The sequence below is a fragment of the Mesoplodon mirus genome, assembly GCF_964341445.2.
Source record: "Mesoplodon mirus genome assembly, chromosome: 13".
Classification (NCBI taxonomy): Eukaryota; Metazoa; Chordata; class Mammalia; order Artiodactyla; family Ziphiidae; genus Mesoplodon; species Mesoplodon mirus.
In genome coordinates, this window is record NC_138989.1 from 82,365,601 (window position 1) to 82,390,243 (window position 24,643).

Consider the following 24,643-nt stretch of genomic DNA (forward strand, 5'->3'; position numbering starts at 1 on the left):
AATTAACAAAGGTTTAGCCCAAAATACATGAAGGAATGTAAACTGTATAAATGCTGAAAACAAGTTCCTCAAGATTCCTAAATCTGCTGATTCTTTATCTGGTAAAGGCCCACTGAGGCTGATGGTTTCACCATGTGCTAGAAGAAGTGTTACAAACCCACTGTCTTCTAAAATCCATCTTTTCTTTAGTTATAAATATTTTCAAAGTGAGAAATTACACATGTAAATATGATGTAGAACTATAGTAGTTATTCTATAAATATGTATAATTATCATGGTAATTATCATGGTATATAATTGCATAATATTCACCCTTTAATTAATATATTTTAAAAATTCATTTTTTCTCTAGTTCTTACTAATATAAAAAGAAAAAAGATTTAGAAAATAAAGATAACAAAAGAAGTCATAAAAGACATAAATTTAAATCCACCTAGTAAAGTTTAGGACCTGATTTTTTTTCTTCACCTATAAGTCACAGTGAAAGTTATTTGGCCTACCAAGATTGAAAAAGTTAAACTGGGCTTCCCTGGTGGCGCAGTGGTTGAGAGTCTGCCTGCCGATGCAGGGGACATGGGTTCGTGCCCCGGTCCGGGAGGATCCCACATGCCGCGGAGCGACTGGGCCCGTGAGCCATGGCCGCTGAGCCTGCGCATCCGGAGCCCGTGCTCCGCAACGGGAGAGGCCACAACAGTGAGAGGCCCGCGTACCGCAAAAAAAAAAAAAAAAGTTAAACTAATTCTGATATGAACAAAAAAAATAATATCCCAGAATTTAAAGACCAGGAGATAGAAAAGATAAGGAGCAGAAAATTAATTCAAGAGGCCTAATATAAGACTCATATAATTTCTGGAAAAATAAAGAAAAAGGAAAAGTCATTTTTTAAATAAATAAATATGAAAAAAAAATTGTCAGAGCCAAAAGAAATAGAACATCTATGTCTCCAAATTAAGGAGCTTAATAAATATCAAGCAAGAGAAATGAAAAAAAGACATAAAATCAAATTCTAGAACATTAAAGACAAAGTGAAGATAGTAAAAGAAAAAGTCATCCATAAAGAGGTAAAAAGAATCAGATGGAAAAATTCTGAAGAGTGCCTGCATGCGCTCCCTCTTTTGTTTTGCCTCGTTGCAGCCAAGAAAGCAACATGGGTCACCAGCAGTTCTACAGGAGCCATCTGAGAAAACTCGGCCAGGGTTCTCACTCTTGCTGCGTTTGCTTAAATCGGCACGGTCTGATCCAGAAATATGACTTCAATATGTGCCGCCAGTGTTTCCGCCAGTATGCGAAGGACATTGGCTTCATTAATTTGAACTAAGTGTGAACTTCTTGAATGGGTCATCAAGCATATCTACTTTCCTCAGAAACAATACTAACTCTCTGTATATAAATAAATATGTTAAAACTTAAAAAAAAAAAAAGAATCAGATGGGTATCCAACTTCTCATCTGTAGCAAGAGACAGTGGAGCAAAATTCTTATGAGGAATGATTTCAGCCTAATACCTAGTAGCCCAAATTATCAATCCAGTGCAATTTAAATACATTTTCAAACAAACAAGAACTCAGAAGTTTGTCACTCATGCATTTGTTTTTAGGTAGGAATACAATTATTTTGAGGATGATTACTGGGAAAGGGAATTCTAACTGAAGAGAAAGGATGATTAAGAGCTTAGAAAAACTTGATCTATGATACGGACTCACAATGCAAGAAAAAAAATTAACAGAAACTCCAAGGGCAAAAAAATCACCCAACGCCCAAATCAAGTTTTTAAATCACACACACACACACATACACACACAAATAACGGGAAAGTTTTCCTCTGAGTGCCAGAGGGGTCATAGCCCTGGAAGCATAGATAAGGAAGTGTAACCACAGCCCAACAAATAATGGCTCTGTAGCAAATTACTAGTTTTCACTTTCTAGAATCAACTTATAGATATAAGGAGGCTGTAGAAGAGAATCTAACCGTAATCAGCCTTCACAAAGTAAAAGTAGAGATGAAACTGGCAAAGATTGGCAGTAGAAGTGGGGGACGAGATACCGATAAAAGGAACAACTTAGCCACATCTTACCTTCTAAATGGGGGCAGGCAAGAGATATGACCCATAGGTAAGGAGACCAGAAACAGCAGGGGTGACCAGGGGAGAAACTAAGACCAGTAACAGAACTATATTGGCAGGACATTGTTTAAGTGAGCTAAATCCTATGTATTGACACAGTAAAGGAACAAACATACTGTATTACTGCAAACACACTATTTAGAGACAGGAAGGTAACTACCTGAAGAATTAAAATCAGTAGGAGGTAAAGCTGTCTCTGTGAATGAAGAGGGTAAAGAATTTCATTATAAGCTCTATTAGCTTTTTTAACCATATATATTCATTACTTGAAAAAAATAATTTCTTCTAAAAATTCAAACATTTCACTCAAAATATTTTTAAACTTCTCAAACAAAACCAGATGATCTGGAATAGTTACATATTACATAACCATTATTTATTTTTTATTTGATTTATTTTAGCTAAGCATTTAGGCTGAATCCCCAATCTCCACGTGCCAGAGCTTCCTAGTAGCAATGGCACATTATCAACAGAGCTTTAATCACAGCAGTGAAGCCAAGTCCAGCATAAGCGCAAAAGATGGTGTGGCTCAGGCTTTCCACACATGACTAATGTACAAGGGCCAGAACAATGAAGCCTTTCACTCATGTACTAGGCTTCGCTCCATAGATTCATCAGTAATTGATGGGGCTGTCTTCTGGTAAAGTGGGGAAATCAGCACAGTCTAATTGCTTTGTCTCAGGACGTCTATATCCTTACCAGCCTTGCCCTCAGGTGAGTGCTCGGGCTGCCAGATCATCTGCAAAATTGCCAGGGAGAGCTGAGAAGGATAGTATGCAAAGAAAGAAAACTCTTCAAATCACCAGGAGCCATAACAAATAAGTTTGCAAAGAAAACAGCAATTATGTCATAGAATACTCCGATTAATTTAAAAATATTGTTCTCAAGGGTGCAATAAGCTACAATATTACATTTAAGACATTTTACTCCTAGTGTCACAGTACTAACATACCCATTAGCTATGATTCAGAAGGAACTAGAAGCAAAACAAAATTACATGTAAGAAGAATGGAGAATATTTTCAAGAAGAAAAAGGAATTATTTTGATACATAACAAATTTTTTAAATGCTATAATGTAATGCAGAGATTGAAAAAAATGACCCTAATTACATAAGAAATCCCTAACTGCATATAAATTATGAATATAGTTAAAATGGTATTGTTCCTCTGACACCAAGTACTTAGCATTTTGTGAAATCAATACTCATAATGATCCATTATGAACACATTAGAAGATGAAAAATATGCATTGATAATTATCACATCAAATATGAAAATGATACATACTACAACTATAAATGAGTCGGCCATCTCTCTACAACACATATAAACACATATGCAGACAGTCTAGCTATGTCCACTGAGAGTGTATAGAAGCAAAGACCCCTCCCTCGGAGCAACGAGCATATCTAGAACTCATTTCTATATACATTCTCCATTGAAAGAAATCAGGGCTCTTTGAGCAAATGTCTGATTCCAGGGTGGTGCTGGGAAAGTCGAGAACATCTTGCTATGCCAGAAAGTAAACAAGTACTCAAAGGTTGATAAAGACATGTTAAAAGGATACAGGAGTCTTCATGAAGGAAGTCCTCCTAGCCAAACCTGAAACAATTTGAACATCTAAATAAATAATGATAGAAAGAGATCATAATCCATGAAACATACTAAGAATCCTTGAGTCCATACTGGTGTAAATAAATAAGTGAATAAATAAATAAGAAAGGAAGGCTCTTCCTTACAGTAAAATGTAATTAATGTGGAAGAAATAATGGAATTAGAACATCATCATTTGGCAACCATTCTGTAATAACTGCTTCAGACAAGAATCACAAGTGGAAGTTAAAACTAATAAAAGTTGATGAGAAATAGATATTTTACAGTCTCAAAGCACCTCCTGGCAAAAGGAAAAATTTTAAGTCCACAATGGAGAAAACAGACCAACTCTACCTTAACCAAGTAAGCAAGGTTAATATCACCAGCAATGGGACAAAGAGATAGCCTATCTGCTGATATAATACAATGAGAAGCACAGAGCACTTCTGTGGCTTTTCTGCCAAAAATGCATAACCCGAATCAAATCATGAGGAAACAGACAAACCTAATTAAAGAATATTACAAAAACTAAATAGGCTATGCTCTTCAAAAATGCCAAGGTCATAAATGTTAAAGATTTAGGAACTATTTTAGATGAAAGAAACTAAATAGACATGACAGCTATATGCAACATGTATTCCTAAATTGGATCCTAGATCCTGACTGTTTTTTTTGTTTGTTTGTTTTCTATGAAGGACAGTAGTGGGACAATTGGAAAAATTTGAATACTTTCCACATTTTGATAATTATTATAGTGATTCTGTAAGAGAATGTCATTGTTTTTAGAAAACATACAATTAACTATTTAGGGAAAATAGAAGTATATGTCTGCAACTCTCAAATAGTTCAGAAAAAAGACACTAGGTAGAGCTAAAGCAAATATGGTAAAATTATAACATTTGGGGAACCTGGGTGAAGGGGATATAAAAAATGCTATACTGTTTCTGCAACTTGCCTTTAAGTCTAATTTTTTTTCAAAATAAAATTTTAAAAAATAAAATCTATGTGCCAACTCCTCTCACAAACGTGGAAAGGAATGAAAGCATTAACAAGTGTATTTACATCACAAACTGACATCTCATTATATTACTTAAGTGCATGAAATTACCTTTACATTTAAATCTGTGACACCATTTTCAAGGGAAAGAACAACTTTAATATCGTAAAAAGTACACATAAACTACCATGATCATATATAAAACACTGTAGTAATGTTCTCTTGATAGAACACTGTCTTCCCCCCACAGGCCATAAGCCCCAGAGCACTAAGTCAGATCATCTGTGAATCCCCAACATTTAAATACTCAACAAACATTTAGAGAAATGAACTGAAACAAACTACACAGATAATCCCTATCTAACAGATTTCTTGTTATAATCAACTCTAAGATTCCATTCTGGTTGTTAAAGTTGCAGGGATATGGATTTGTGACATTAGTTCTCAAACTAAACCCAGCAACAGAATCTTCCACATCCAGGAGTACTAAATCCAAGTCAGACTCTAGGAAACCAGTTTACAAGACACTGCACAGCTGGGAACACAACACAGTTGAGGGTCCCTTGGACACTAATTCTGTTTTCCCTCCCTAAGAGAGGAATGTAGCCTTGAACAAAGAAAGGCCAGTGTTATAAACGCTGCTGTTAGAAAACAGAATAGAAAAGGTCTGTGATGCCCCAAGGACCAATGCACCAGGAACTGGGCCCTATGAGGGCTGCTGGGCACCTGGGGAAGTTGTGCTGAGACGCTCTTTACCTGTTCCTACTCCTCATGACCGCCCACTCCCAGTGCGCTTCTGTATCCATGGAAAGCCAAATGGGAATTACACTACAAAAATTAAGACCTGATTTTCAACTTTATTTACTTAGCAACATCAAGAAGACTAACAGGATAAATGGAATGATTTGCACATTTCTACGCATTAGCAAAGACGGATGGAGGACCATTCTCTGTGGATGGGGCTGGGAGAAACATTTTTTTTTTAATATTAAAAACATGGTCCTGAAATACACATTCCACTTAGGAAGATTAAGTTAAATAGTAAGAAATATGCAAGGTAGTAAAGGTAATATATGAGAAGAACCTAATTTAATGGTATAGACATTAAATGCTAGTATCTTTCAGAGAAGAGGAAGATTAAGATGGATTGTAGCAGTTGCTGAAAGTATTTTTTAAAAAATACTTTCTTTAAATTAAAAGAAGTTTTATTGTACAACACACGGAATATAGCCAATATTTTATAATAACTATAAATGTAATATAAGCTCTAAAAACTGTGAATTACACCTGAAACTTATATTGTATATCAACTATACCTCAATTTAAAAAAAGAAAAAAAAGTTTGCAAATGAAGTAAACGTTATCCAAAAGCCCCTTGAAAACACTGCTAAATTTTGGTAGCCCTATAAATAGACTAAGAAAAAGAAAAATTATAAGCTAAATCTTAAAACTTAAAGAAGAACTAAGAACTAAGAACTAAGAACTAAGAACTTAAGAAGAACTAAATTTTTATAAAATTTATAACTTTAATAAATTAAATATTCCTTTCAACCCCCCCCCCAAAATGTTTTATGTGACTTATGCCTTACCTTGTTCCAGAAAAGATTTAAGCCCTATTACAAGGAAGGGTAAATTATAACATGAAAAGTACACCAGAAATGAAAGAAAAACAAAAGGTATGTAAACAGTGGAACCAGCTAAAAAGTATCTACCACATTTGATAAGAGAGCACTAAACTTTACTTAACAACAAAAGGAAACCCGGCCAGTTATATAACTCATAATTTATTTATGCAAATGATTCCCACTCAGAAGTACAATTTCAATAGTAACATGAAACAGAAATCTAGACTGGTTGTGTGGGGAAAGAATTGGGACAGAGGTAATAATCTTAAAGCAAACACTGCAGAACACCCAGTGGAACAAGAGCGTAAAGGCCATCAACTCAGACTTCAGGCACGAAGACAAAGTACAAAGCAGTAAAAGCAGTTCTCTTTGTAAAATATTATTAATCAAATATCTACCTCAACCAAAATAAAATATTTACAAAACTTCTATATACTAGTGCTACTTCCTGCTATATCCTCCCAAACACTGCAAAACGTACACCAAGGCAAGTAAATGAAACATCTTATTGAATAAGATTATTACTCATCGTTCTACCAAAGACAGTTTTAATTTTAAATTACTGAAAAAGTAGCACCTTCTTTCTGGCTGTAGTAAACTGGCAAAGGTCACAACTTCTTGGAGATTATAAAATTCCATTATCTATATTTGAAGACTATCTTCCTCCCTTACTAGAGCAGCTGTTTCCACTTTGGGATTTAAAGTACCACTAAACTTTTTAAAAATTGGGGGACATATACTAGATTACCAACTATTTAATACTACCAAGTGAGGACACTTAAAAAATAATAACCAAAAACAAATTAAAAAGAGAGAGGAAGAAAATGTGAGTTCATTAAAAATACACAAAAAAATAGACTGATTTTTCTAATTTTGCTTAAGACCAGTAGAAGTTCCATCATCAAGTACTCTTTTGGATTAGAATAGCTCTCAAATATTTTTGATTATGGCCAACATAGGTAAAGCAAAAGACTCTAAAAGCGTACTTAAACCACTGTTTCCAACTTTTTTAGTAGAAAATTAATTCTGTGATGAAGAACTGGAAAATAACAAAATCAAAAAGCTGCACTAAGCATGTCACCAGTAGCAAAAAGGAGCTGTATACTATTTAACTTACTAGAAAAAAATGTGAACTTCTACACATGGTTCTATATTATAATGTCCCAAGCGCTTTAGTAGAACCCAGAAAACTTATTACTCTTGCCTTTATATTTATTTCAATAATTAAAAAGAAACTCACTGGCAGTACATCACAAAGGTTATAGTATACAAGTTTCACTACTTTAACAATGGGAGTAGAGGTCATTTGCATTTGAGCCAAAAACAACATTTTTAAATGTAGTTATTGGATAACAGGCATCAAAACCACTACACTGTTAATATAAATATTAATCCTGTGTATTCTTTTCTAATTTGTCTCCTATGGTTTTATTACAACACAGACTGTGAATAACAACCATCATCAGAAGGCATGTTAAACAAATTAAAGGAGCCAGTGGACAAGCAGCCTGGGATTTTCAATAATTGACAGCATTAAACTGTGTTTGCAAAGTTTGGAAAAGTGAAGCTTCCAAGAGTTAAATGAGATCCAGGCCTTAACAACCACCAGGATTCAGGCTCTAGGTGACTGCCCCAAAAGCTGCCCTCACTACAGCTCAACTAGATTCAGTAACTCCTCCAAATATATTCTAACAAAAACTTAAAAAGAAACCTTAGATCTTATCCAAGATCCTGGGGGATGAGATGCAACAGTGTGATAAATATGCACGTATAGGATGAGGACATATGGATAAAGACTAGGGTAGAAAAAAAGCATGTCTCATCTGCCCCAGGTGAGCACTTTTCTATCCTCCAAATCACCTAAAAAGCAGTAGGCTATAAAAAGAAGTTAGGTAAAACTATCTACTGACTTGTCATTCAGAACATGATACAAAAAATAAATCTAATAGAAAACAAAGAAAGATAAATTATGACTCAGTGTACTTACCCAGAAAAGAAAAAAAGACGTTAACATCAATGCATATTTAACTACAAACAAATTTGTTTATTATTATTAAATTAGAGAGACAATACGGTGAGTGCAAAAGAGAAACTGCCTGGACTGAAAGCAAAAGGGTGTGACTTAGGGCCAACTACTTAAACCCGCTGTGCTAAATTTTCTTAATCTAAAAAATGAGGATAATAATGGTTCATAACTCAAACCATTACACAAGCTGATATTTGTTATGTTTCTAGAAGAGTGCCTAGTACATAGTAAACATGTCAGTGATTATTATTTCTGTTTAAAATTATGTTTAACACCACAGAGAAGAATTGGTAAATCTGATCAAGCATAAAAAAAAGTCTACATTCTCTTTCAAGAGGTCCTGTTGGCTTGTATAAAGTTTCATCAGTAAGGAAATATATACATATATAAATATATATATATATATATATGCTGAAACTTTATCATCAATTAATCTCAAATATCTACTAGGTTGATAATTGTTTAAAGTCACCTACCTGCCAAGTATAATCCTTTATGATTACTGAAGGCATTGGAATTACAAGGAGATTTTGAAAAATAAATGCAGCCTGAAATTAAAGGAAAAAAATGTCAATACTGCCATCTTGTTGTCATGTCTGAAATAACCGATATAGTGTTATTTAATAACAAAAAAGCATATCCCTGGTCAGCTGCACATGCTGAGAGGTCATTATGAGAACTCCCCACTGCCCTTCTGTTAGGTGATGACATAGTAGTGGGGGAAGCTACTTCACCAGGAAAGATATTTTTTCCTATTTCAGAATTTGGTCTTTCCAAAAAATGATCTGTAAACCATAAACTGTTCTGGTAGCATTTAAGCAATCTACTTCATGTTTCTATTATCCCCCTATAGGTCACACACACACCTCTCTCCCCATCTCTTTCTTCCTCTCTCATACAAGCTCCTCCCAATAAAAAACTGCTAACTAGAAATACAAACCACAAATGTCCAACTTAACCTCCTAGGTCCTGAAGATGGTCAAATTAAATAATCATACTAATTATGAACACTGATTATCTATTTAGTGAAAGATTATAACGGGAGAATGACCAGAGTAACAGAGGGGATCCAAAGGGAGTGAAATTTTCAACCACCTTAACTGGAAGCCAGTAGACAGTCTTTAAAGTTGGTAAATCAGGAGGAAGCTACAAGTTTAAGCATTATTATTAAAAAAAAAAAAAAAAAACAAGTAATAAGAAAACTACAGCCTTTGGATTTTGGAACTGGAAACTGGCTAATGGTGGGCCCAGGAGCTGCTGTTTTCTTTACAAGCCTCTAAGCATTATTTGATTACTGTTCTTAAAATGGTCTGCATCAATCATCACTTTGATAAAAGCAGCAGTAAGGAAAATAACAAACTATTTAGAAAGAATTAAAATAGCATTTACTTTTCCTCTTACATGTTATATAATAAATACTACAGAGTATTTTGACAGCCCCTTATCTTAAGTAAAGCTTTATAAACTTAAACATTGAGATCATATAAAAGTAATTTCTTTTCCTGTGAACTACTTTTCAATGTGTAATAAAATAGAAGAGTCCCTTTAAAATGCACTGAATTCTGCTTTGATCTTTCAGAGTAAAGGACTCCTGTTCTGACTGTGAATCAATACCATTTTGTTCTCTGTAACCATTTCATTTCAGTTTTTCGCAGGTCAAAGAGACAATGGTCAGTGGTGAGCCCACGGTGTTGAACAGGGAGTATGGTTTCTAAGAACTACCACAACAGGTCTCTGAGGGAAAACGGGCGAGGCTAAACAGACAGGCCTACCTCCCGGCGTACCATGCTACACTCCGACTGGTCCAGAAGAATGTTCACCACCGTTCCCCAGAGCCCACCAGAAATGTTTTGACAACTGTTTGCTAAGGCCACACAGCCAGTTTCAAGGGTAGTCAGTGCCGATCCTAATCCCAGTGAAGTGAACCTCACCTGTTCAAATTAGAGAAAACGTTGTGAAACCAAAGAACCCAATTTCACAACATGAATTCTTAATTTTTCTGGTACATAAAATATCACATTTTTATGACACTGTCTTGACAATCCTAAATTATAAGATACTCAAAGAATACTGTCCTATAAGTTTATGAGTGAATAAAAATCCTATTCCATGATTTAAGAAAGTAATAATATAGGTAATAAAAGCTAAATAAAAGCAAATGTCACAAAAAGTCAAAACCAGCTATAAATAAGACTAAAAATTATAGTTCAAAAGTCTTTTTCTAGGGAAAGCATAGGGTGCTTACGTATCTTTCATGAACATGATTCTTGTTTATTTCTCATTTTTAAGAGGATACTATTATTTTGTTCCACCTTCCTTAATTTTTCAGTGTTTCTTTCAAACAAATGGTTTTAACTTCTTTGAAACTTCTTTTCAAACAGAAGTAATTGAATTATCTTTTTATAAGGTACTTAGTATTTTCCCCAAAATTATTCTAAAAGAAAAATGTTTCAAAAGAGATTGACATGGTGTAATGTTTGCCATAGTACCCCCACTGCTCAAGCTACGTATTGGGTGAACTTCTGAATTTTGATTTCAGAACAGAGTTTCACTGATAACCACAGGGTAACAAAAAGTAATGCAGTCATAAGGCAATCAAGCAACAGGTCCAAGTTCAACGTGGCTCAAGAATGTATCTCTAGCTGTTAACAGTACTATATTATATACACAAAAATTTGCTAAGAGGGTAGATCTTATGGTAAGTGTTCTAATCACAAAAACAAGCAGTAAGAGGACAGAAGAAACTTCTGTAGGTGAAGGATATGTTTATGGCATTGAATCTGGTGAGGTATATTTCAGGGGTGTATACTTATCTCCAAATTCATGAAGTTGTACACATTAAATAGATATAGCTTTTTTTTTTTTTTTTTTTTTTTTTTAAAGAAGATGTTGGGGGTAGGAGTTTTTTTTATTAATTAATTTATTTATTTTTGCTGTGTTGCGTCTTCGTTTCTGTGCGAGGGCTTTCTCTAGTTGTGGCAAGCGGGGGCCACTCTTCATCGCGGTGCGCGGGCCTCTCACTATCGCGGCCTCTTGTTGCGGAGCACAGGCTCCAGACGCGCAGGCTCAGTAGTCGTGGCTCACGGGCCTAGTTGCTCCGCGGCACGTGGGATCCTCCCAGACCAGGGCTCGAACCCGTGTCCCCTGCATTAGCAGGCAGATTCTCAACCACTGCGCCACCAGGGAAGCCCCAGATATAGCTTTTTGTATGTCAATCATACCTCAGTAAAGTGGTTTAAAAAATCAAATCAGTAGACAAATGACTAAAACTGGAAAATTCATTAATATAAAACACTGCACTGTAATGATACTATCCTATTAAATGACACTCAAAAGTCACTTGGCCGCTATCCTTCTAAACTGTTTAAAAATGGCTGGACTTCTCCAATAGTATTTTGCTGTTCTTTATAAAACTGATAGATTCTATAATAGTTCCTTTCTTACTATTTTTAATCTGTACTCTGAACTTGACTGAATAGGGGGTGCCATGAACTGAATTATGTACCCCCAAAATTCATATGTTGAAGCCCTAACTCCTCATGTATTGAGGAGAGGGCTTTTAGGAGATAACTAAGGTTAAATGAGACCCTGAGGATTGGGTCCTAATCTGATAGGATTGGTGGCCTTATAAGAAGAGGAGGAGAGAAAAGGTCATATGAGCATGCAATGAAAAGGGAACCATCTGAAAGCCAGAAAGAGTCCTCACCAAACCTGACCATGTGGGTGGGCACCTTGATCTTCAACTTCCAGCCTCCAGACATGTGAGAAAATATATTTCTTTGTTCAAGCTACCTAGTCTATGGTGTTTTATTATGCAGCCCAAACTGACCAAGACAGGGGGTAAATATAGCTTAAGGTATAGCACTAAAATAACCTCATTTTAGAAAATATGAACAAGTATATGCATATATGTTTTGTTTCATTTGTTCTTTAATCTACACATAATGGACTCGATTTTCCTTCACACTGACCTCTGGGTCTCGGTCAACCCACAACGGAATCAACCAAGCCAATCCCTGTTGAGTGGTAGCATGTTCTTCACTGTGACTACCCAAAGGCAAGAACCAAAGGGACATCCACTCCTAGAATGAAAAAAAGGGAACAGAAACACATCAGGTACGTTTCTAAGGATAAAATAGAGTTTAAAGTAACTGAATTTTTAAAAATCAAAACAAAGTAAAAATATGCTTAAGTCTTGGTTTTAATTCATTATTTAGCCAACACAAGGCAAACAACAATCTCAGCTCCTCCTTAAAACGTTATACATAACAATTTTTCTTCAGAACAGCTACTTCCCCCATGATTTAGATAAAACGTAGTTCTCTAGTACATGCAGATTTCAATCAAAATAAATTTAAAATAAAATTCAGATTTGTGTAATATACAGCTTCTAAGAAACATCTTTGTCAAAAATCATTTTTGCCTCCTAAAAAGACAAGTCAAAAGACATTTTCCGAGAGTAAACATATAGGCTTGAAACGTGTTAGACACAGCACATTCCCTTTCTAGCAACTGTGGGAAGACAGGCAGCTTTGAAAGCTCTCACCGAGCTCTGGGCCTGGGCCATCATCTCATGGGATAAGTGAAGCAAGCAGAGAACCGTGCTCTTTGTGACACCTTTTCCCATGAAGGACATAGCATTTCCTCCACGCTCCACATAAAAAGAAGTAATGACCTGAAAAACAAATGCAAACAATTTTGTGGCAGCTTTACTCTTAGTGGCTAAATATATACCTTTCTACTGACTTGTCTGAATTGAATCCTAACCACATGAAGTATATTATAATATTCTTAGTTTATACATTTAAAAGTGGTTAAGAAGGTAAATTTTATGTTATGTGTATTTCACCACAATTAAAACAAACACTCTTAGTTTAAATTGTTTTCCTTTGGAATTTGTACAAAGAATGTGTAGTATCCTCCTAGAAGATTTTGTGATTTAAAATATGCTTGTAACATTCTTCAAATGTTATAGTATCCTTTAAGTAAAAGAGTTTATTTTATAAATACCTTGTTGAAAAGTATACTTAGAAATTGCTAGCTATATAAAACTCTTACTAACTACCAGAGTTAGGCTAAGTTTTCTAGAATTATGGTTTGAATGTAAATGGACATTTACATTTCTAAGCGATCTTAGATTTCTACTCCATATTTAAGCATATATTTATTACTTACATCATTGCCTGTCAACTTTTTCTCTCCCACATACCTGAGCGACTTAACAGTAACAACAAAACAGTAACAACAAAAGAAATGTTTCTTTTCTGAAGCTATTATGCCCTTAACTGAGAAGCTGAATCAGAATGAACATGGGGGGTTAGGAGACAGCAGTTTGAGAAAAAGTCCTTCCACCTGATGTAGAAAATCCTTTAAAATATGTGACAAACTCTTTTGGAAAAGTTCTGTGTAAATCATATATTGTCCCCCATATAGGGGTTCAATAAATATTTGTTGACACTGAATAATAAGCATCATTATAGCTTTCAACTCAAAATAAAAAATTTAAAGTGACAAAAGATCACTTTATAATTCACAAAGTTTTAATAAAAAAAGAATGCTAACTATATTTAGGTGTCAATATATTATGAAGGAAAAACCTGTGAATCAAAGCAATCAAAACCACATGTTATCTAATACAGCAGAGAGTATTTCAATTCATCCACCCAAGGACTCAATGCTTTTATTCAGCACAGTAAGCCATCTTGTCTTATAACAGAGACTACTTTTTAGTTTAGATTCTTTTTAGCTCAGGCAGCAAAGAAGATTAGTTTAAAAAAATGGCATAAATATAAATCACGTTAGGCACAGCTTATTTAACAAAAGCAATTTATTCATAAGGTAACTTGGGGATTTTGACTTAAATTAGAATTTTCATAAACCAAATAACTGCATAGTATGTCTGAAAATGAAACAGTTTGGCCAGGGGTTAACAACTACGGGTGACTGCGACAGGAGCCCTGCTCTACTATTCTTTCTGCCTATGTATATGTTTAAGGTTTTTATAATTAAAAGTTTAAAACTTTAAGGGACTATTTTAGAAGAGAGCTAAATGATCAAGTCTTTATTATCTTCCTGTATGTCACTGGAGAGAGCTATATTGTCATGGTTTAGGTTCTAGATTAAAAGGGAGAAGTCAAGAACGTTGATATTATCTCCTTTCAACTTACCGTCAGATCCCTGGAATTATACTTCATATATAATTTTTAAGGCTTTAATTATCATAGTTTATTCATCTATCATAATGAATCATGCTTAGTCTAAAAGTCTCATTTCCCAACCACAAAAGGCAAATACTGCATTCAAATTTCACTGTGCAGAAACAAAATATCTAATAATGAATTACAACTCCCATCTGAAAAGGAATCAGCTTTAGTTACTGAGAAACTATGATGCAAATCATTTGGACCAACTATGGCTTGTTTCAATGTCCAGTTACATAAGCATTACTTTATTCTCTAAAAGATCAATTTAGCCAGTAGTAAAATAAAGAAACCTGTTTAGCTAGCTAAGTAAGCAGAAGGACCCAAGTAAGATTTAATAGGACACTGACACAATTTCTAACAAAAGTGACAGACTTTTTCATACTTTCCTGTCATTTAATGTAAAGACATAAAGATTTTCTTCCCAAGATGTTATATGAAGCATAACATGTATCTCTCTGTTTATACCAAATAAAGATTTGTTAATCAGGTTTTCATAACAGTGAAACATTATAAAACAAGCATCACACTTTATATCTATTCCTTAGCTAATAAACTGTGTTGATTTTTATTACCTCAAAGACAACTGAGCTTAAAATGACAGTATTGTCTTTTTTCCCCGACGTCTAACTCAGAACTAAGCCTTTCTGTTCTCCAATAACATAGAAAGCTCATTTTAATTCCAGGTATTTGAAACACAGGTGTGATCTGAAGTCTCTCCTGTTACACAATTTTACAAACAAAAGTACTTCTGAGGGTTTCTAAATATAAACAATGTAACACTTCTTCTATTACTGCTGTAGTAGGTCCTTACATATCCTTGATCTGAAACAGATAAAAATCACTTAATAGAGGAGACGTGTTCCAAAAGGTTTATAAATGGAGTATTTATAAATCACATTACAAATAATGCTATAAATTAGTTACTTGTAGACTAAATTATATTAAATGCACTGGAGGAGCTGACTTCTTAAAAAACATTATGGTAAGTTTTTAGCTAATATATCTATTCTAAAAAATTCATATTATTTCTGATCATGGATACCTTGAAGCATGAGATAATTAATTTACTGACAGTTTGCTCTTTTTCAGTATTTACAAGTATTCAAGATAAAAAAATTATTTCATTAAAGTGACAACACTAAAATTCATATTAAATTTTATAGTACAGCTGAGAGTATTTAGAATTTTGAAATATTTTTTAAAAAACAAGATGTACTTTTGGAAACAAATCCTAGATAATATCATCTGAAGCATGATTTACAGCTGAATATATAAACATCACCTAAAGTATGATTTAATAATGAAAATACAAAAATTAAATACACATCATTTACATTCATTTACGTCACATTTCCAAAGTTATTCAAACTTTATTCTAATTTAAAAATCATAGATAAGATAAAACTAAATTATTCACTATCTGTCCACTATGTACAAATCACTGTCCTAGGCCAGTGGGGAGCTGGGGGTAGTGGAAATGGTCCACAGATGATTCTCACAAGCTCACAGTCTAACAGATCAAAGCATAAAGCAAAATAAAAATACAATGTATTAAGTGCCATAATAGTGGCATATATAAACTGCTTGAGGTACATAACCTGTAGAAGAGATCAGTCAGTCAAGTAATACTTACTGGGTGACTATGTGTGAAAGAATAAGAAAAGGCTTACTAAAGGAAGGCAAATGAACAAGTGAGATCTTCAACTTTGTGTAGAGATTGCCGCCCAAAGAGAAAAGAAGCTATATGAAAGAAACAGATTTTTTAAGCATGCTTTTTTATTTAATGAGAAGAGCCACATATAACTGAAACTTCAAGAGATGTGGGGAAAATTTTAAACAGATAAGACTCAAAATGCAAGATTATAATGAGCCTTATGCACTTGAAAAAGGAGAGTGGGAGTGAAAGGTTTCTGTTTTGAAGAATGATCTGGTTGTGGGTAGAGACCAGTGGCAAGTAGGAACGTGCAGCACAAAAAGGAATAGGAAGTTACAGACATGATTTGGTCAAAACATTCCATGTCTAGAACACCCATCACTTCTGATCAGTTTATTCATCTTCCATACCTCTCTCTACACTGCTTCCTACAGGAGCCTTGCCTAATTCCTAACAGTTAAAGATGTCAACCTCTATAACTGAACCTTCCAAGGCAAGCAATGCTGGCAGACTTGGTCACTAAGCAAACAGCGAGCCATTTATAGATCTAGACAGTTTATTACTTACATAAAAAGCATAAGCAAGAGTAGGCAAAGGTGCCAGCTCTCAGTGTCCCTTTTACAGGGTGACACTGAAACAAAGGGGCCAGATGACAGCAGTGCAATGGCAAGCTGCAGCTGAGCCGTCTACAGCCTGCTGCCGTACCTCAAGGGAGCGAGGCAGAAAGCCCGCGAGTGCATCAGAACCCAGGAGGCGATAAAAACAGGCCCGTGATACACTTCCTAAGAGAGAGTGAAGTGAATGAGCAACAGCCTTGTAGCAGTTCCTTACAGGCTTCTCATGTTCCAAAAGGATCACAGGAAGTTCTGCCAGAGCTTAGATCAGCCGCACCTAAGCCCTGCCTATGTGGCCCATGTGCAAACACACAAAGCTGCCAGGGCACCGTGGCAAAGCTGTTCTCTTACAGAAACTTATCACTGCTCTATTCACTGCATCATTCTTAAAATATACTGGACTAAATGATGATGAAAACAAGGCATAAAGTTAAGGCCATGATTGGAAGGTGATTAGAGCTAAAAATATATTTTTGAGAAAATTTTTTAAAAAATCAGTGAAACAAGGCTCTACCTTAAAAAGGTAGAAAAAAGCCATAAATTAAAACAAAATAAGAAGGATATAAATACAGGCAGAAATTAATAAAAGAGGGAAAAAAACATTAAAGGGGGATCAACAAAGCCAAAGATTCATTCTTTGAAAAGACTAATAAAACATACAAACCACTAGTAAGGCCATCGACAAAACTGGAGAGAAGGAAAAATCAACGTCTGGACTGAAATGGAACCTCACTACAGATCTGACAGATATTTTAAAAACAAGATGATGTGATGAACAATTTTAGGGCAATGAATTTGAAAATTTGGATAAAATTCAGTAAAACATAGCTTACTAAGATTGACACACAAAAAATCTGAGCAATTCTAGATCTACTTTAAAAATTCAATTCATCTATAATCTTCCCAAAAAGAAAACTCCAGTCCCAGATTGCTATACTGTCAACTTAACATTTAAGGAAGAAATAACACCAATTCAAGCCAACTATTCCAAAGAAGAAAAAAGAGAAAGTTACATAAAGAAAAAGAAAATTATATAAGGATGGACTTATTTTGATATTAAAAAACTGACAAAAGTTTTATGCGAAAGAAGATAGATATAGTAATTCTAGAAACTTTTTTTGCCAATGAAAATAGGTAGAATAATTCTAAAAACATTAACAAACGAAATCTGTTTATATATAAAAAGAATAACACATCACAAACTAGTTGAAATTTTTCCAGAAATGTAAGGTTGTTTACCATTTTTAAATCAACCAATGTAATCCATCATCTTATGGAATACAAAAAAAAAACCCATATGATTATCTTAAAAGATACAGAAAAAACAATACACACTTATGATTAAAAAAAAAAAAAATTGGGCTTCCCTGGTGGTGCAGTGGTTGAGAGTCTGCCTGCCGATGCAGGGGACATGGGTTCTTGCCCCAGTCTGGGAAGATCCCACATGCCACGGAGCGGCTGGGCCCGTGAGCCATGGCCGCTGAGCCTGCGCATCCGGAGCCTGTGCTCCGCAACGGGAGAGGCCACAACAGTGAGAGGCCCGCGTACCACAAAAAAATTCTTAGCAAAGTAAAACTAAAAGAAAATGTCCTTAATCTGACTTTTCTTTCAGTAATTGAAAAAAGACTACCATAAATAGCTTACTAAAAGATAAAACATTAAAGGCCTTTCCTTTGAGTTTGGAAACAAGGACTGCTGGGTACACAATTAACATATAAAAACTGAATATATTTCCATACATCAGCAATAGTTAGAAAATAAAATTTCACAGAAGACATAATATACTCATTTTCAACACAAGTGTACAGTGGCAGTATCTAAAATTACCCTAAACAGGAAGAAAAAGAGAAGCCAAATTGTCCTTCAGCATTGTAGTAGAGAGAATACTACACAAAAATGAAATTAAACTCCACCTACAGGAAGCAAAATGAGTAACTCTCATAAGCATAATGTTAAAAAGAAATACAATTCCATTTAACAAAATCAAGAGAATGAGAAATTATTGTATATATGGACACATAATTAACTGGTAAAACCATCAAGAAATGCAAGGAAGTTATTACCGTAAAAATCAAAATAAAAACTACCTTCAGAGGAGGAGTAGAGACTGGAAGTGGTTATGATGAAAGCTTCTAGGGTGGTGGCTACTCTCTGTTTTAGGATCAGGTGGTTACATGTGTGTTCATTATGTGATAATCAATAAACTATGTATTTACGTTTTGTGTATTTTCTGCATGCGTGTATTTCACAACAAAAGGGTTAATAAATGCAAATAAACAAGTTACCCAAATAAAGGGGCTTAATGAAGTGTAAACCTTACTTTTCTTGAAAATGAGCTTATTCATAAAAGTAATCTTACTTACATATTTGCTAATAAAAATCATTAACACGTTTAACTATTAATGAGCCATAAACACTGAATAATAATCTACATTAACTATAATAACACATACAATGCACCTAATATTGTGCCTGGTATACACTGAGTGGTCAGTAAATAGTTAATAGCTATCATTTGGGGGTTTGTAAATAGCTACCATTTAGGGGTTTTATTATTGCTGTTTATAGTTATTGACTATTTTTACTTACTTCGAGGAGACCTGACAAGTACTTCACACAAATTTCTAGTGGCTTTGTGAAAGGGGAGTGTGAGCTCCATCCCGGAAACGCTGTAAGGTGGGCCATCCCTCGTAAGGTCCTCTCGAGGGACGGCAGGCCGTAGAAGCGAGGAGCGTCCGTGACTCTCAGACACTGGAGCAGTTTCAGAGCCAGCTGCGTTTGGAAAACATAAAAAAGTTCCAAGCATTTCCTGTGTATGTAAAGGAGGAAAAAAAATCAACCATGGAACAAACGTAACTGGCTTAATGGGCTTTCTTGGTGGTGGTGGAGGGTTACTAACAACTTACTGTATCAAAAAAGTATGAACTAGTGGAAATGGCAGGAAATGGCAGAAAATACTCCCTCTTAAAACAAGACTTTTTAAGAAAAACATAGTTAATATACCATCCAGAGTATGTGATGTAAAATACAAGTAACAATTACATTGAAAAATGCATAAATGGGTATTAGTATTGCCAACCAATAATGAAATTAGAAGTTAACATAGAGTTACCACATGAACCAGCAATTCCAGTCCTAGGTATATACTCAAGAACTGAAAACATATGTCCACACAGAAATTTGCATATGAATGTTCATAACATCACTCTTTACAACAGTGAAAGGCAGAAACAACTCATATGTCCCCCAACAGATGAATGGATAAGCAAAATGTGGTATATCCATACATGGACTATTATTTAGTCACTGTAGTCTGCTACAACATGCATGGACCTTGAAAACATGATGTTAAATGAAAACAGCCAGACACAAAAGGTCACATACTGTTTCACTCCATTTATATGAAATGTCCAGAATACACAATTCATAGAGAAAGAAAAAAGATTAATGGTTACCAGGGGCTTGGGTAAAGGGCGAATGGGGAGAGACTGCTTAATGGGTACAAAGTTTCTTTTGGGGGCAATGGAAATGTTCTGGAATTAAAGAGTGATAGTTGTACAACACTGTATATATACCAAAACCCACTCAACTGTACACTTTAAAATGGTTAAAATTGTGAATTTAAAATTTTTAAGTCAGAGCTACAGATATACATTTGAAAATCATCCATGCAAAAATAGTTGTACAGTCATAGAAATGGGTATGACTGCTCAGGCAGATGTGTAGAAAATTAAGAGAGAACCAAGAACTAAACCTAGAGACAACAAAATACTGTGTGTGTGTGTGTGTGTGTGTGTGTGTGTGTGTGTGTGTAATGACAATCAGGCTATATCAGAAATTGATCTGACCTAAAAAACAAACCACCACAACTGATTTTTACTGAAGTCTTTTCTCCTCTTAATTTGAAACTAAGGAAAAGTAAGACCCTTTCGAAATCAAAAGAAAACTAGGTTCTGTGTGAAGTTCCCAGACCTCCAATAATACAAATGGTACCTGTCGGTAAGTGCCACGGAACCGAGCAGCAAGGTGTTGAAGAGAGCGACCAGTTCTTTCTGGAGCTGCTGCCGGACGGCGGTGCGGATGTCATCTGCTTCCTCTCGCGCCTGGGACTCTGTCAGAAGCAGCAGCTCCAACAGTGGGTTTGGACTCTAAAAAATGGAATTTGTAAAACATATATTTACCCTCTAATGGAGCTGTATGTTGTTTCCCATAAAGGTTTTTTTTGCTAATCATGTTCTGGAGTAACTAAATTATAGCACCTAAATCGTAGGTTTCTACGGCATTAGTAGAGATGTTCTCAACTCAGAAGGTGCTTCATATGTTATCTCAAGAAAAGGAAAGCATATCCATTACAGAAAACTGAGGAAAATACAGAGAAGCACAATGAGAAAAACAAAAACCACCCATAATCACACCTCACAGAGGTAGCTGTTATTAGTATGTTGGTACATACTATTCTTTTTATGTGAGTGCAAACAGAATTATAATTCAATATTTTTAACAAAACTGATATCAAGTGAAAAAATCCACTACTGTGACCATTTTTTTAAACAATGTTATTATCAATATTTCTTCAAAAACATTATTTTAGTATCTGATTGTTATTCAGCCATAAGGGTTTACCACAACTACTGGATAATCAGTGATTTCTAATTTCACTGAGCTTCAGCAGAATGCTCAACTCTGATTATACCCTATGTATGAATTCTAAGCAATGAAATCACTAAATCAAAACATTATAATAGTTTTAATGCTTTCAGTGTATATTGCCAAATTGTCCCTGCAAAAAGTGTACCAGTACACATGACTAAGGCCCACAGCACCCAAGCCAACGCTGAGTATTATTACTGTTGTAATCTTTGCCAATTTGACAGGCTGATAAACAAAGGAAACTAGTACTACTTAAATTTCAACCTGTTTTCCAACTTAAAAAAAATAGCTAAAGGATGTAATAGATGATTTCTAGTAATACTGAGAGAGCAGAAAATGTTACATTAACCAACAGCATTAAAAATAGATGGAATATTTATCTATCATCTATAATGTCATAGGCACTGTGCCAAAAAAAAAAGAGAAAGAAAATAAGATTTTATTTAACTTTTGAGTTAAACTAGAAGATCTGCATTTTCATATTTTATAGATGGGCAAACAGAGGTTCATGAAGAGGGTAGGTAACTTAACCAAAGTCATATGAATGAGCAGAGCAAGAATTCAACCTCAGGACCATCTTACTTCAGAGATAGTTAACATTCCATCCCCAGCATTATGTCACATCAAGAATGCATATTACAACGTTCAAAAAGAGATAAAATCAAAATGTAATTACTGTTGTCATGGCATCCTTCACCTAAAGAACTCAATTCAAAAATAACGACATTCTTTTTAAGGAAAAGAAATTTTTTTAATGGGAAGAAAATTCCAAGTTGTTTACATTATGTAGTATGTACAGTATACTTCAACCAGGTACAAGAATTAAAAATAATCTAACTGACAGCTTTTGGAAAATACTGAGGAGAGATGCTTTACCTTTAACTTACTTTACTATGTTTCACACCTAAGCAGCATTTTTTTTCAGCTTTTCCTTTCATCTTGAACAAGAAGTGTCTCATTTGGTTCAAGTAAAATTACATAAAACATAACTACAACTTCTAAGTTTCATACATGAATAAAACAACTAGACACACATTTAATAAAATCATAAAAATAAATATATATTCTATAGTATTCTTAGCCCCAAATAACCAAAGGCTTACACCCACACTCCCTCTAAATCCCGGAAATACTGACTAAATGAGTGAGCTGTTTTTAATGCAAACCCCATATTGGTAAAATGTAATTTTACCATCAGCAATTATTAATTCTGATATACATATAAAAATTAAGTAGAAGCTACTGATTAACATATTAATATATTGAAGCAGTATGTAAATATATACCTAAAACTAAGACCCTTCCAAAGAATCTCATCCTATTAATAACTTATTTTTGCAGGTATATTGCTGAGATTTTTTCCCTTTATAACATATCTTGGATTGACATGTTAACATTAAGATTCAGTGAACCTCAGCAACACCACTTGTAAAATATGGGATTTATTACCATTCCTCAAGTACAAGAGGAAATAGATGTCTCTACTGATGCCTACTGATCCCAAGTACTTAATCATATCTGAAGGTTTTGTCTTTAGACACTGGTATTCAATCCTAATTTTAAACCAACTACGTGGGCCATTATTTCATCAGTGCTGACCTCCAAAAGGCAACAATTTCTGCAATGATGGTTCATTTTCTTTACCCGCAGAGTTACCACTCATCATATCCAATTTTCCATCCATCAGCAACCTACAATAGCAGGATGGACAACGCCCTCTGTGAACTCTGAGTGCCCATGAGCCAGTGGAAGTCCAACAACAGACAGACATGTGCTGTGTAGTTCTGAATGGTCCCCCCATTCAGAACTGAATGGCCCCACTTTGATAAACTTCCATCAAAAACTCATTCTGAAAAGAAATGCATTCAAATTCAGCACTTCTGAGTTATTTTATATACTAACAAAATATGAATACATTAAAATATAAATTAGTAGTACAAAAAAATTCCTTAAGTATGTAAAATGCTTGTCATAAATGAAAGTTTTGATAAAACATGTAGACAAAATTTTCACAAGAGAAAGTTTCTGTATCTTCCCTCGGTAAGTTAGCTGATTTTTCTTTATATATCTTTTAGGCATTCTTCTGCTTAATCAGGTAGGTATTCATTTCTGTCTAATTTTCTTGTTGCCACCATCACTGCTGCACATCTTCATATGTTATGTCCATACATTCAAAACAATTCCTTTGGAAATGCTATTTTACTGACATTCTTAAGCCATTTCTCATTTATTTTACCCATTTCAGATGATAAACTGTAAAAGTCACTTTTTGACTTTCTATTTTCATGCTTCTTTTATTTTGAACATTGGTTGTTACATAACGCTTAATAATTTAATCCTCGTAGCATGATATTTAGAGAGTAAACTCTCCTGATAGTGGATGCTTAAGTCCACTTTACTCACCCTTAAAAGTATTACTATTATTTATAAGACTAGTGATGAAAATATATGAGACAAGGTAAAAGCTCTCCAAAGACAGCTTTGACACCATACAAAGTCAAACTAATTATACCAAAAATCCTTTCCTAAAACTGCATTAAAACTACAGTACAATCATCTAGAGTCCTGTAGAAATTTCATTTTAGTTTCAAAACTATGAATAAATTATGCAATATGTATCAGCACTCATGACATACTACAAAATTCATAATCGTTTAAACGTAAAGTTTTAACTATCTAGTTATAGTTACAGTTTAGGTACGTATATTTTAATTTTTCTATTGTTATATACTATTTACAGTCATATGCAAACATTCAACTATTGCACAGATTTTCAAGAAAAGATTCTAAAACTAAAGCCCACCATATATCTGCTATTTTCACAAACCAAAGCAACCACAGCTCCCAGTGTACAAGAACTCTAACCGAAGAAGGAGACTGTTTTAGAGGTTATTTTTTTTTAAAGAGTAAGATTATGAAGTTATAAAAAATTTATAGATCAAAAATCAATTTATCAAAAAACTCATTCAGAGGAAAAGCTTCACGGACATTATTTTAATAATATTTTAATGTCTAATCTATAAAATATTTAAGCAGGACTAAAAGCTGAAAGAAGTATGACAATAGGTTTTCCTGTTTGCTTTATTAAAAAATATCCAGAAAAAAACTGCCTCCGAATGCTTTTAAAAAATTTTTTTAATAATTAAAAGATAAGAGAG

The 24,643-nt window shown here is 34.4% G+C and overlaps 2 protein-coding genes across 5 annotated transcripts in view; one reads left to right on the forward strand and one right to left on the reverse strand.

The window, feature by feature from the left end:
- The window catches only part of RTTN (rotatin), a 176,044-nt gene that overhangs the window by 89,802 nt on the left and 61,599 nt on the right, over positions 1-24,643 (reverse strand). For 3 of the 4 annotated variants that reach the window (XM_082641618.1, XM_082641619.1, XM_082641617.1), the window contains exons 27-32: positions 20,829-20,983; positions 19,425-19,644; positions 12,911-13,039; positions 12,336-12,446; positions 10,137-10,295; positions 8,841-8,912 (exon numbers count right to left, since the gene is read on the reverse strand). In XM_082641618.1, coding sequence (XP_082497744.1) covers positions 8,841-8,912; positions 10,137-10,295; positions 12,336-12,446; positions 12,911-13,039; positions 19,425-19,644; positions 20,829-20,983 — 846 coding nt within the window. The remainder of the gene's footprint in view (positions 1-8,840; positions 8,913-10,136; positions 10,296-12,335; positions 12,447-12,910; positions 13,040-19,424; positions 19,645-20,828; positions 20,984-24,643) is intronic. The other variant, XM_082641620.1, reaches the window with a different exon arrangement.
- LOC309815101 (small ribosomal subunit protein uS14-like) lies at positions 591-1,748 on the forward strand. The gene has a single exon (XM_082641624.1). The coding sequence runs from the start codon at positions 1,148-1,150 to the stop codon at positions 1,316-1,318; it is 171 nt and encodes a 56-aa protein (XP_082497750.1). The 5' UTR covers positions 591-1,147; the 3' UTR covers positions 1,319-1,748.

Excerpts from the sequence above, each read along its gene's own strand:
- LOC309815101 (XM_082641624.1), top strand. The coding sequence starts at position 1,148 with ATGGGTCACCAGCAGTTCTACAGGAGCCATCTGAGAAAACTCGGCCAG.